This window comes from Nomascus leucogenys, chromosome 11, assembly GCF_006542625.1.
Source record: "Nomascus leucogenys isolate Asia chromosome 11, Asia_NLE_v1, whole genome shotgun sequence".
In the NCBI taxonomy this organism is placed as follows: domain Eukaryota; kingdom Metazoa; phylum Chordata; class Mammalia; order Primates; family Hylobatidae; genus Nomascus; species Nomascus leucogenys.
Window position 1 is genome coordinate 8,049,454 of NC_044391.1, and position 14,519 is coordinate 8,063,972.

At 36.2% G+C, this 14,519-nt stretch overlaps 1 protein-coding gene across 3 annotated transcripts in view; it reads right to left on the minus strand.

The window, feature by feature from the left end:
• The window catches only part of ESF1 (ESF1 nucleolar pre-rRNA processing protein homolog), a 62,302-nt gene that overhangs the window by 41,725 nt on the left and 6,058 nt on the right, over nucleotides 1–14,519 (minus strand). For all 3 annotated transcript variants that reach the window (XM_030821991.1, XM_030821993.1, XM_030821992.1), the window contains exons 3-8: nucleotides 11,466–11,863; nucleotides 10,752–10,865; nucleotides 8,420–8,520; nucleotides 7,240–7,392; nucleotides 5,492–5,606; nucleotides 2,466–2,610 (exon numbers count right to left, since the gene is read on the minus strand). In XM_030821991.1, the coding sequence (XP_030677851.1) occupies nucleotides 2,466–2,610; nucleotides 5,492–5,606; nucleotides 7,240–7,392; nucleotides 8,420–8,520; nucleotides 10,752–10,865; nucleotides 11,466–11,863 (1,026 nt within the window). The remainder of the gene's footprint in view (nucleotides 1–2,465; nucleotides 2,611–5,491; nucleotides 5,607–7,239; nucleotides 7,393–8,419; nucleotides 8,521–10,751; nucleotides 10,866–11,465; nucleotides 11,864–14,519) is intronic.

The following is a 14,519-nucleotide window of genomic DNA, read 5'->3' on the forward strand; positions in this document are numbered from 1 at the left end:
GAAGATGTGAAGGTATTAGGCAGATAGTCAACCAAAAGTTGACATGAAATTACAACCCGGCAACCAGTTTCCAAACAGAGACAGATCAAATACAGGGAAAAAGGGTTTTGGGGCTTTATTTCTACAAAGTGAGCTATTTTAAGCAAAGAGCATATACATTTAAAAGTACAGTTGATTCTTGAACAACATGGAGGTTAGAGGCACCCACCCCAGGCACAGTCGAAAATCCACATGTATCTTGATTCTCCCAAAACTTAACTAATAGTCTACTGTGCGGTGGAAGCCTTACAAATAATACAGTCAGTTAACAAATATTTTGTATGTTATATGTATTATACACTGTATTCTCATAATAAACTAGAGAAAATAAAACGTTACTAAGAAAATCATAAGGAAGATAAATGTATTTCCTACGCATTACATGGAAGTGGATCATTGTAAAGGTCTTCATCCTCATTGTCATCATCACACTGGGTAGGCTGAGGAGGAGCAGGAAGAGGGGTTGGCCTTATAGTTTCAGGGGTGGCAAACGCAGAAGAAAACCCATGTATAAGTGAACCCACACAGTTCAAACCCATGTTGTTCAAGAGGCGACTGTACACCATTAATCATTTCAAACATTAAAAAAAAAAAAAAAAAAACAAAGGCCAGGCACAGAGGCTCACGCCTGTAATCCCAGCACTTTGGGAAGCTGAGGCAGGTGGGTCACTTGAGGTCAGGAGTTCGAGACCAGCCTGGCCAACATGGTGAAACCCCATCTCTACTAAAAAACACAAAAATTACCTGGGCATGGTGGTGGGCACCTGCAGTCCCAGCTACTTGGGAGGCTGAGCCATGAGAATCGCTTGAACCCAGGAGGAAGAGGTTACAGTGAGCCCAGATTGTACCACTACACTCCAGCCTGGGTGACAGAGCAGTACTCCATCTCAAAAAACAAAAACAACTTGAATAAAGATAAAGATAATTTAAGAACTTCTTAACAGCAAGCTAGGTACTTCAGACTAACCCTTTCACTGAAGACATTAAGTTGGAATTAAGTTGGATTAAGTATTATTTTATAAAGCTTCAAAGAGGTTAAGAAAAGAAAGAAAAGTTTCAAAGAACTGTCAAGTTAGAGAAGACTTACTATGTCAAAAACAACAAGGGAATATTAGACAGATGACTCCAGGGTAAAGACCTGTTTTGCTCTGAGATCATTTCCTGTTTCCTGATCCAGAGAACAAAGAGCTATGAAAGTCAACTGTGGTTTTAGCAGCCTTTCAGGACCAAGAGGACAAAAGTTAAATGCCAAACAAAAGAGGGAATTTCAATTACTACCCTGACATTAAGCAGCCACCCAGAGGGATATACTCCCAGGGAAATGGTCAATCTGAAGTAAACCAGCCCTCACGCAGACTTCAATCATCCGCAGAAGCCAGGGAACCTAAGCCTTAACATTTGGAGAAATGTGGTTCTAAACCAACCAAAGTAAATTAAAGTTTTCTCTGATCAAAGATACCCTAACTTCAAATATCAAAGTAACACACAAAATTAACTAGGCACACAAATAAACAAGAGAAAAATACCTTGTAAAATAAGACACCAACCTGAAAATACATGAAATATTAAAACAGAGACTATGAGTAAAAAATATAAAAAGTGGTATTTCTGACTTGAGAAATAGCCAAATACAACCTCCATAAGTAAAAAATATAATAACCAAGATTAAGAACTGAATGGAGAGGTCTATCAGCAGATTTAACACTGCTGAAAAGACAGTTAGTGATCTGGAAGATAGGTCAGAAGAAAATATCCAGAACGCAGTACAGAGACAACAGATTAAAAATTTAAGAGTAAAGATAGGCAAGATATAATGAAGAGATCTAACATGGATAAAAGGATAAATAAACAACATCTGAAAACATAATGGCTAAGAATATTCCAAAACTGACGAAAGATAGCACTCCACAAATAAATGGAACCCAACAATAAACCTCAAGCTCCACAAACAAAAAGAAATCTACTCTTATACTTATCATAGTAAAATGCAGAAAGACAAAGAGAAAGGGAAAACTCTGAAAGCAGTCAAAGGAATAATTATAGAAACAGAGAGTCTACTTTTTAACTAGTTGAAAAAATGGAATGTAAAAATATTTAATCAATCTAAATGATGCTCTTATTTTTAAAAAGGCAAATGGGGGGGATGCCTAAAAGATTGTTTTACTGGTTTACTAAGAAACTGTGCAACCATGTGCATTAGGACAAGTCTAGAAGGCCATGTTTGGTTAGGTCAGGGTTTTAAACAAAGTGTTTATAGTTAAAGAAATTCAGGCAAAGAAAATTTTTTTTTTAAAAAATCAATCACTATCTACAGGTATATATAATACTGTGCATGTAAGCATATTTGCAGACAGAATTTGGCTTTCCCTGTAAAGCTACTGCCAAAGACCTATGTCCATTAATGGTCACTGAAAGATTAACAATACCTTGTAGCTCCTCTTCTGTCTCTTCATCTTCACTAGAGGAAGCTAAGTAGGCTTGAAAATCCATGTCCAAAAGCTCTTCCTTTTTAAACTTCCTGTTGAGCATTGTAATTCTTTCATGATCAGTCTCATCCCAAGTGATTTCCACCTTTCACCAACAAATAAGAAAAAATAACACACGAAAATGGAAATGTCAACTCAAACTTGTTAAAGAATATATACTATTAACCTGGATGTTTAACAGTAAGTTAAAAAGTCAAGACACATTAAAACAAATACATGAATGATATGATTAATAAATAGTATCCTGTTTGTGAAAATGGAACCATTTCTATTAACTTGTACCTCCTCCCAATTCTCTGCTATCTACAGGATACTCCATTACTGACAGTAAAAATTAACCAGTGTATAAATTAATCATGGCGAAAAAAAACTAAGAAAATGTACTAGTAAAAGAGTTAACATCATGGGCCAGGCATGGTGGCTCACACTTGTAATCCCAACACTTTGGGAGGCCAAGGCGGGTGGATCACCTGAGGTCAGGAGTTCAAGACCAGCCTGGCCAACATGGTGAAACCCCGTCTCTACACGAAAAATTAGCCAGGCGTGGTAGCAGGTGCCTGTAACCCCAGCTACTTGGGAGGCTGAGGAGGGAGAATCAGGAGGCCTGTAATCCCAGCTACTCGGGAGGCAGAGGTTGCAGTGAGCTGAGATCATGCCATTGCACTCCAGCCTGGGCAACAAGAGCAAAACTCTATCTCAAAAAAAAAAAAAAAAAAAAAAAGGTTAACATTATGAATCAGTGAAAACATGTTTTTTCACCTGGAATTCTAAGATTTCAGGAGATCTGCAAACTATATAAAATCTGTTGCTAAAACAACACGATCTCAGTGGGGTCCATTTTAAAAAAAGATTAAGAACCACTGATGAGAAAAGCATCTATTAGTTGGAAGTAGTTTAAACCTCCATGATACATGAATTCATCTGTGACATGACTGATGCGGTGATGACTGGCTCCTGTCCTGCACATAGCCCCTATTCTCATATAAGGCCCTGCCAGATATTTTATCTTCATCATAGGGTAGATCCCACATCCATTTTAAGAGATCCTTAAAATCTCTGCCACCTGTCTCAGAAATTCCAGCTAGTCAGAGGATTCAGAAATGATCCCTATTCTGACAATTAAGCCTGAGCTGATAACCACCAAACCACTGTTGGAACTAGGACAGATGTTGATGATACAGCCAGGACTCAGGAACTCTACAATGGCTGGCTGGACAGGCTGGCCCTGATCATCATGTTGGTCCTGAAAATAACATGACTTTAATTTCATGTGACTGAATTTTTTAGACTTTGCTTACTATGTAATGGTAGAGTTTTACTACATTGAGTAACTAAGCAATGCCATACAGTGCCCACCACAGCATAGCAGGTGACAGACAGATACAGCTACTCTCTCTGCTACCAGTCCCTCCTCAGAGAAGCACGGTGATTTATCACACAGGAAAAGCAGAGGGAAGCTATTGTGGCTATTGCAGAGTACAGCTGTGGACAGAAAGGTTATTGGGAGAAAGAAAAGGGAGAAGGGAGGCCAAGGCGAGTGGATCACCAGAGGTCGGGAGTTCGAGATCGGCCTAACATGGTGAAACCCCGTCTGTACTAAATATACAAAATTAGCTGGGCATGGTGGTGTGCCCCTGTAATCCCAGCTACTCGGGAGGCTGAGACAGGAGAATCACTTGAACCTGGGAGGCGGAGGTTGCAGTGAGCCAGGATTGCACCACCGTACTCCAGCCTAGGCAACAGAGTGAGACTTGGTCTCCAAAAAAAGAAAAAACAAAAGAAAAGAGAGAAGGAGCCAGGTGCAGTGGCTCACATCTATAATCCCAGCACTTTGGGAGGCAGAAGGGGGGTGGATCACCTGAGCTCAGGAGTTCAAGACCAGCCTGGCCAACATGGTGAAACCCAATCTCTACTAAAAATACAAAAATTAGCCAGGTGTAGTGGCACACACCTGTAATCCCAGCTACCAGGGAGGCTGTGGCAGAAGAATCACTTGAATCCAGGAGGCAGAGGTTGCAGTGTGCAGAGATAGTGCCACTGCACTCCAGCCTGGGCGACAGAGCAAGACTCTGTCTCAAAAAAAAAAAAAAAAAGAAAAGAAAAGAAAAGGGAGAAGGTAGTCGCCTAAGTAATAAACTATTTCAATAGACAAAAACCTTTTGGCTATTTGTTATTAAGCATTAATGTGACATCTATTATACCTTAATTATTCCATATCAATTCTTTTTACAGTTTTGAATCATCTGCAGAAAAAGGTACTCCTATTTTAAATTTTCACTAGTTTTGTTTAACTGCGCTGGGAGGTAATTTATTATCCACTTCCCCTTATTCCCTAGGATATTAATAACTGATGTATTAGAGTGTACAGGAAAGACAGAAGAGTGTATAGGAAAGACAGAAGAGTGTACAGGAAAGACAGAAAAGAAAAAAGAAACATCAGCAGGTAACTGACACAGGCTTAAATGCGTAACAAGAATCTGAAAATAGGTTCACAGATGTGGTAGAGGCAGACACGCTTGTGTCTCATTTCTATCTGTACCCATGCATTAAAATTTTGAATACTTTGAGGCTGGGAGCAGTGGCTCACGACACCTGTAATCCCAGCACTTTGGGAAGCCAAGGCGGCCTCACTTGAGGTCAGGAGTTCAAGACCAGCCTGGTCAACATGGCGAAACACTGTCCCTAGTAAAAACACAAAAATTAGCCAGGTGTAGTGGTACACACCTGTAATCCCAGCTACTTGGGCAGCTGAGGCACGAGAATCGCTTCAACCTGTGAGGCAGAGGTTACAGTGAGTCGAGATCATACCACTGCACTCCAGCCTGGGTGAGAGAGCGAGACTCTCTCTCAAGAAAAAATAGTAATAAAAAAATTAATACTTTCCATTTTTAAAGATGCTGTAATATACAAAATCTCTTCATAAAGCAATAGAGTCCAGCTACATATTTTTTAAAGTTAAGAAATACCGTTGATGTTCCCATTGCAGCAGATGTGAAATATTTTGGTTTATATGCTGTTAAATTCACTTCTGAGGCTACATCCTTAGGCTCATCATCAAAAGTAATATCATCTGGTATAAACCTAAGAAGTAAAGAAAAAAAATTTATTTAAACATACGCTGCAGTGATAACCACAGTTTAGATTCTCATCTAATTAGTTGTAGTTTATACATACATATAACTTTCTAAAAGACACACGTTTAAAAGAATGTTAGACATAACCTTTGTATATTTCTGAATGAATTCATCTTTGTATAAATTTCTGAAATTCAAAAGCTGTAACTCTATAATTCCACTAAATTTAAAAGAATGCTGTATAGATAGAAATCCTGCATTAGGAGTCAGTTAATGAGTCAGGTGCAAGCACATGTGGGTCCCTCACATTTCAAAAACATCCAGACTTCTGATAGTGCAGTCACTGACTACATGTTTTTGTTGTTTTTAGAGACAGGGTCTTGCTCCATCACCCAGGTTGGAGGGCCATGGCATAATCATGGCTCACTGAAGTCTCAACGGCCTGGGCTCAAGCAATCCTCTACAGGTGTGCGCCAACATGCCCGGCTAATTTTTACTTTTAAAATTTTTTGTAGAGGCCGGGCGCAGTGGCTCACGCCAGTAATCCCAGCATTTTGGGAGGCCGAGGCAGGCGGATCACGAGGTCAGGAGATCGAGACCATCCTGGCTAACACAGTGAAACCCCATCTCTACTAAAAATACAAAAAAAATTAGCCGGGCGTGGTGGCGGGTGCCTGTAGTCCCAGCTCCTCAGGAGGCTGAGGCAGGAGAATGGTGTGAACCCGGGAGGCGGAGCTTGCAGTGAGCCGAGATCGCGCCACTGCACTCCAGCCTGGGTGACAGAGAGAGATTCCGTCTCAAAAAAAAAAAAAAAAAAAAAATTTTTTTGTAGAGACAGGGTCTCACTATGTTGCCCAGGCTAGTCTTGAACTCCTGGGTTCAAGCGATCTTCCTGCCTAGGCCTCCCAAAGTGCTGGGATTATAGGCATGAGCTACTATGCCCAGCTGGCTATATTGTATTTTGAAGATCAAATGTAATTATTAATGGGTAAGCATTGTGAATACAAAGTATCATATACATGAGGTGTCACTGAAAACAAGGGAAAGCTTAAGGTTGATTCTTACAATTTCCTAATTGTACATTTAGCCATTTACATTTAGAGCAGTGTTGTCCAACAGAACTCTCTGTGACAAGGGCAATGTTTTATATATGCTCTGTCCAAAATGTAACCATTAATTATTTGAAATATGACTATGCAACTGAATTTTAAATTTTATTTAACTAAAATAACCAAATATGACTTAGTGGCTACTATACTGGATAGCACGGATCTAGAGATAACAATCTGTTTTCCAATTCCTCTGCCCCTTCCTCCATGCATTTTTAAAAGTTAACTTCATCTGGTTCCTAGCTCTAAAAAGCAGTTGCAAGGAAATATTATTGTGTAAGGTACACCATCTTAAAAACAGAGCCAATATGTCTGAAAGGACAAAGATGTGGAGATGATTCATACATAATACTTTAGCATTTTCTTTTTTGTTTTCTTTCTTAGGAGTGATGTTCCATGGGATAGAGTTAACCCAAAAGCAAAAAAAACATTTTAGAATATAAAACAGAGATCACTACCAGTTCAAATATTTTACTTCCTATAATTATGTTGTACTAAAAGATTAAATTGCTAATACATACACTGGATTACCTTAGATCTATGAAAGAACAACTACTTTCAAATTCCAGGCCATCACAATCCTCATAAATTTTACTAGCTGTTTCTGGAGAATCACAGTCTACTACTGCATAATAGTACTTCAGTCGTTTGAATTGATAATCTCTCAATTTTTCTCTAGACGTCCTAAAGTGGGAAAAACTTATTAAGCATACTTATACAGAAACACAAAAGTTTCCCTTTAAAAAATAAATGTAATTCTTTCAAGAAAAACATATTACAAGCTGGCCTTCATACCAAGCCATCTTTCCTTAATGACTTTGCCTTCATAAACATTAAATACTTAAGCTCAACTTATTATTCTCACAAGGTACAGATACTTGGATTGGAATTTGGTATCTAGGAAAGGAGAGTGTGGGAATTACATGTGCTTATCTATAATTTAACTCACAGAATAGTTACTTTGCTATCACATACTGCCTTCTCAAGTAAAACCAATAAAGATAATTCTATTATAAAATATGCTAGAAAAGCATTAGCTAAAAGACATTTCTGATCTTGCAAAATGTTTGCTTAAGAGTCTGTAAGTTTGATTTTGCTTAACTACAATACATTCTTTTTTTTTTTTTTTTTTTTAGGTTCCACACAAAGCATTGCTAGAACACATTCTTTGAAGGTCTTCATCTGCTCTCTCCTGTCACTAATCTATTTAACCCTCATTTTTATTAAGTGCAAATATAGCTCCACCTAGTGGCTTAAAAACTATCTTAAATTATTTTCTATATTGTACCATGATGATAAAAAAAGTTTTATCATTCTTTCACTTTTCTATTTGATTCTCAAATAAGAAAAAATTATATAATTTGAAAGCAAACAGAGCTTCAATGATGTCTCAAAAAAAAGCAAAATGTACTAATTCAGAGCATTAGAGGCTGAAAGAATTCAAAAGAACTCCAAATCAGTTTAATCATGAAATGTTTTTCAAAAACTGCAATAATTACTTTCATGAATACAGAAATAGAAATATACACAAACAAAAATCTTCTTGGAATAATGTACCACTTTTAACAGACTTTAAATCTGTTTTGCAACCTGTTTTAACCATGAATGGCACAAGTATAAACTTTGGTGTTAACTATTAAGGTGACCAGAATTCTGAACTAATGACAAGAATTTATGAGGCTTAGCTTTATGTTCTACAGTGATTTAATACCAGTCTTTTTCTGGGGCATCTTCAGGAATACTTAATAGCTCTACTGGTCCTTGAACTTGCTCTTCCTTCATCCTCTCCTTTCCAAATTCTGAAGGATATATCTAAACAGAAAAAAATAGGATCAATGTAATTTGTACATTCCTTTACACAAATATCTAGACCTGTCGAAGTCAGGAACTCTAAGTCACAACTTGACTCAATGAAAACAGCAACGGTGACTCACTTCCAAATTCACTATAGGAAGCTAGAGCACCTTGAGAAATTTTATTTAAAAATAGATCACTTTGGCTAGAGACTAATAGATACGAGGCTGGGAAACAAAAATAGAGTATCTCCTCCACATACCACCTGGGACAAGATGGTTCCGAGACCCAAATGAAAAATCAAAAGCAAAACAAGATGCTAAGCTCAAGGAAATCTGAGTATAAACACACACATGAAAAATGACTGAATTAGTTTACATGAAATACAGAAAAATAAACATACAATGAAAATCAATTTTGTAATAACCAACTTATCTCTGTCATGCCATTTATCCAGTGCTTTCTTTTAAAGAAATAGAACAGAACTGACGACAACCTTATATAGATTAGGTATAGTCTCGATATAAGAAAAAGGATTCACTCTCACCAGGTGTGGTATTTTCTAAAATCTTGCCTACTTTAAGAGTCAAGAAATAATTGCATTAATGACATTGTTTTGATACTACTAGGCTTAATATACATTTGTTAATGAATACATGCTTTTTTAAACTGTCTGAAATACGCAATTTATCAACAAGATGATCCAAGTTTTTCTTACTAACTTGAATTGTATATATATACACAATAGGTTTAATATGTAAGTTTGTAATATATATGTAGTCACGTCTTTTGATTCTTTTTTTTCCTCTTTTCTAAGTCTAGAAGTTCTTACTATTGCCTAAAACACAGGTTTTTTAAATTGTTTCTTTGGCTTGACTTTTATTTTTTTTTCCTTTGCTTCATCTAGAGTTTCACTGGAGCTATTAGGAGGTGAAGATCTGAACCAAGTTCTCTATCCAACGACTTGTTCATTTGTCCAAATATTCAAGCAGCCTATTTTGATCTAAGTTATCGTATAAACTCTATCTATTCTATTCTACCAATTTGTCCCATTTTTACCCAAACCTGTCAACCCCCATAGCATCATGAAATGTTTAGATATCGTAACTTGTAGGGTGAGTTTTTACACTTGATCTTAGCCAAAAGGCTGAGAAGCGACAGGGTGAGTTTTTATATTAGCATGATTTCTCAAAAGTTTATTAGCTACTCTTAATTTGTTTATTCTTTTAGATGATTATTGGTATCCTTTTTCTTAACTTTGACTTGAACTGGGATTTTGATCAAAATTACCCTAGAACAGTAGACATAACATCTTTAAATATTTAAACAGAATAATACAGGTTGAGTATCCCAAATCCCAAATCCAAAATGCTCCAAAATTTCAAACTTTTTGACTGTCAACATGAGGTTCAAAGGAAATGCTCATCGGAGCATTTCAGATTTTGGAATTGCGATGCTCAACCAGTAAGTATATATAATGCAATTTTATTTCAAAATCTGAAATTCTGAACACTTCTGATCCCAAGCATTTTGGATAAGGGAGGCTCAATCTCTAATAATGATTGAGGACAGGGCTATTGCAGGCACTGCACTAAATACTTAGTTCAAGCTCCTTTATACTTACTCCTTACAATCACCAATACTATTGTTATATCCATTTGGATACATTGGAAAGATGTAAACATATTTGAGAGATTAATTAAGTGTCCAGGATCACATAACACTTACGAGAATCAAGATTTGAACCCAGGTCTGTAATAATGCAAAGCCTGGATTCTTAATCATTAGGTTGGCTTGAAATATGGTGTTCTCAAATTTATGTAAGTTTTTCAAATTTATCAAGTGTTACAGTTTACTTCACATAGGTCATTTGTGTTTATTAAGGTAATTTCCAAGGACTTTATGTGGTTTTGTTTCTAGTATAATTAGATTTTTTTTTTCCTTAATTGGCCCATGTTAGCAATAAGGAATGCAATTTATTGTTAAAAACACTTCTTATACCCTGTCCCTTTACTGAGCTTTTATTTCTTTGGGTTTTTAATGTGTAAACAATCATATAACCTATCAATAATAATAATTTCACCCTTTCCTTTCTAACATTTATACCTGTTACAAAGTTTCACACTCAATTGTATTGGACAACTTCCACAGTATTTTCCTAAAAAGGAAAACTATGGCCAAAAAAAAAAAAATCAGATTTAACTTAAAATGCCTAGAAATATTTATTTCAAAATGAAATCAATTCTTACCTTGACGGAAAATATTACACCTCCTTTGGGTTTAAATGAATTGAACAGAGCCAGCAAATCTTTTGCCTTTAATCTATCCCAGTCCATGTTACAAACTGCTAATCGACGTGTAATCTGAGAAATGAGAATTAAATAGTACATAATCCATATCATTCTCAATACTTGAAAAATAAAGTTTCTAAAAATGTAATGCCTTCTGTCCCCTATGCTCTGAAATTAACAGTACGGTAGTTATCTAAGCGTAATTCAGTATATAAAAGAGAACTTCAAATGAGCCAAACAATAGTAAAACTGTAACAGGTAAGTACTTTCTCTTACTTGGTTCTTAATTCTTAAATCAGAACACGATCATGAGCTGATTTTTTAACTACCAAGTTTGTTAAGCTATTTTGCCATGCATGCATGAGTAAGGAAGTTGAGTATGTTACCCTGCAACATTTCTATGGGGTGCCGTACAAACAGAAATACAAACTACTAGCTAAAACAAGTATTAAAAATTTCATGCAACTTTTAATTATTTATGTAGAGCCTCTTCCTTATCTGCTTGGACGTCTTCTAGTTCATATAATTATATTCCGTATCAAATTTTAATCATAATAATCAAGAATACTATTACCGATAAGCTTTTCCCACTTAATGACATCAATTCTACCACCCATAAAAGCTGCTTGTACTGTGTTTTTCACAAATAATCTTGTTTATTCAAAAGGTTACCTCATCAGCACGAGGAGCATCTTTATCTAATTCTCTCCAAGCATGCTCAAAACCAGATTCTTCTGGAAACAAATCTGCCATATCATCTTCATCTTCAGAACTAGTTTCTATATTTCCTTTACCCCTTGCAAGATCAGGGCCACTGTCACTTTCATCATCATCCTCACTATCCTCATCTTCATCCTCCTCTTCATCTTCATCCCCATCTTCATCATCACTTCCATCATCATCATCACCTGAAGCTCTACCAACACCTGTAATTTCATTTTCAGATTCCTCACCACTTCTTATTTCACTAATGCTTTCTGAATCTTCCTCCAGAGCATCTTTGTCAAACATTTCACCATCTGTTGAGTTTTCATAACCATCACTGTCTCTTGTCATTATGGGTGGAACCACTGCAAAATGTTAAAGGGGAAAGAAATTAAGAAATATGCTGAATTAAACTGAATCCAAATTATCTTGACCTCAACTCCAGTAAAAATATAATTTCTATGAAACACAGTAAAGGCAAATATAAATTCAGTAAATGCTTAGTCAATTTTTATGATAGAAATCCTAACCATAACTTCTATGAAACAGAGTAAAGGAAAATACACTTAACCAGGTTATTTAATGGAAATCCTAACACATGCTCACATCATGCAAGTAGATCCAGACATTCATTCAATACTTAACAGTGTGCCTGCTATGTGCTAAGTGCTCAATATACAACAGTTGGCAAAAGAGAAGCAAACAGTGCTCTCAATGAAACTTCTAGCTGAGTGAAAAGAATACATGGATATCAAATAAAATCAATATACAGGAAAAGTTAAAATCACAACTAAGATATCCAAGAAAGAATGTTTTCTAAGGGGATTTAATGGGGTCCCTAAGTGAGTGATAACTGAGCTGTTACTTGAAGGATGAACAGCAGTTAAATAGTCAAAGTTAGACTAATACATGGAAATTTGTTTGAAACAGCAAGGAAGACACCTGTAAAAATCTGCCAATAGGAAAAAGCCAACAATCATGTCCAGATCACAGATAGCATGGAATCAAGTAACAAATGGAAATGAAGAGTTAAGTAGAGGCCAAGCTATCTAAAAACCATATAGAGAGCTTGGACTTTTTCATAAAAGCAATGGGAAGACACTGCTGTTTTCAAAAAAGAGGATGTCATCTTCTTTTGGATACTGTCATCCTCAGACTTGCATATGGAGGAGATCACCTTGACTATACTGTAGAAAACTGACTGGGGAAAGTACAGAACAGATGTGAATATAGTAAAGGTAGTACAGCACAAAAAGCAAGAAATGAAGGTAGCACTAAGTTGGGTGGCAGTATGTATGCAGAGAAGTACATGAATTTCAGAGTCAGTCAGGAAGTGAAACCAATAATAATTACCGACTGGAGATTTGACATGGGGACTAGGAGTTTTGGAAGTGTCAAAGATGAGTCATAGCTTCTTAGCTTTCAGAGCCAGTTAGCTAAGAAGATGGACAGATGAAAAGGGAACATTGGAAATGCACTAGTTTTTTTGGTGGAGGGAAATCATGAGTTCAGTTTTGAATATGTTGAATACGAAGTGCCACTCAGTCATCTAAAAGAAAGTATCAATAATAACAGTGTACAGCTCAGAGAAGTCTGAGCTGGAGATCAGTGACTCATTCATATGTAGTTGACAACAGAAGCTGTGATGTGGATGAGATCACCTATAAAGACAGAGAAATAATATTTATAATTTTTCTGCCAGGTCTTGAACTTTGTAATCAACTGTCATGATTAGCAATACACCAAGATTAAAAGACTGTTTTTGCTTAAGATGGAAATTCTAGTCCTCACAACTCTGAAAGGGCTCATTTCCTACTTCTAAAGCAATCACAAGCTTCTATCTATTGGGTGTGTAGATATATCTTACATGTTTTATTCATCTTTAAGTTGGACCTTATGTCTGCATGTTTCTGCTTACAGGCTCTACGTTTGGAAAATTAAAAGCAAATTTAAAAGTTTAAGATTTAGAATGAAATTGGAACTAATTTTCTCTTGGTCCTATAATCTTATAATAGTCATTCACTGACCAAATACTTACTATCTACTACATACAAAGAATTGAGCTAGGATAAGGGAAAAGAGAGAAGATTTGTAACATGATCTCATGCTCTTGATGGATTCATAAATAAAAGGTAACCGTTTACTGATTTATAAATCTATGTTCTCAATCACCATACAGTGAGAAACATCTAAATTTGCCTGCAGAGAGGTATTTATAAAAAGGCTTCACAAAGATACAACTTGCCCTGAGACTAACTGAATGAAAAGGCATCTTGTTAGAAAGAAAAGCAGGAAATGGGCTTTTATGTTACCACCACAACTAAGCAGGGATTAATAAAAATAACTAGCCAATAGAAGTGGAAAGCGCCAAAATGAAAGCACTGTCACAGGTTCTATATATGAGATCCGAAAAACACAACATCGAAAGTTACTATGAGGTAAGCAGAATTTACTTTTAAGCAACAAGCTTAGAAATAACATCTTACAGACCCAGTCTATCTAGTATTGCAATATTTCTCAACTGTCAGTCATTATACCATTTTCATGATTTTTGAATATCATTGATTTTTATTAAATTGAATTTTTAAAAAGTTAGTTTTGCTCTAAACAATATTCCTAAAGTCACAGAAGTGATAGGGTAATTACATTGTTTTCTAAGATGTTGACATAGTAAATAACTATTAATATTTTAGAAGTTTGAGTATCATCAAAAATCTTCTCACTTACGACAATGGTATACATACCACACTTTGGGTTATATAATAATAAAGTGTTGCGTAAGAGACTTAAAGAGGTCTTCTATTTTAATGTTTTTAACAATATCAACGGCATTCAGAGTATTTATTCATTCAATAAGTATCTGCAGCTGAGCACAGCTGCTACGCCTGTAATCCCATCACATTAGGAGGCCAAGATGGGAGGATCTTGAGCCCAGGAGTTTGAGACAAGCCTGGGCACAATGGCAAAACTCTGTCTCTACAAAAATACAAAAATTAGCCAGGCATGGTGAGGTGCACCTGT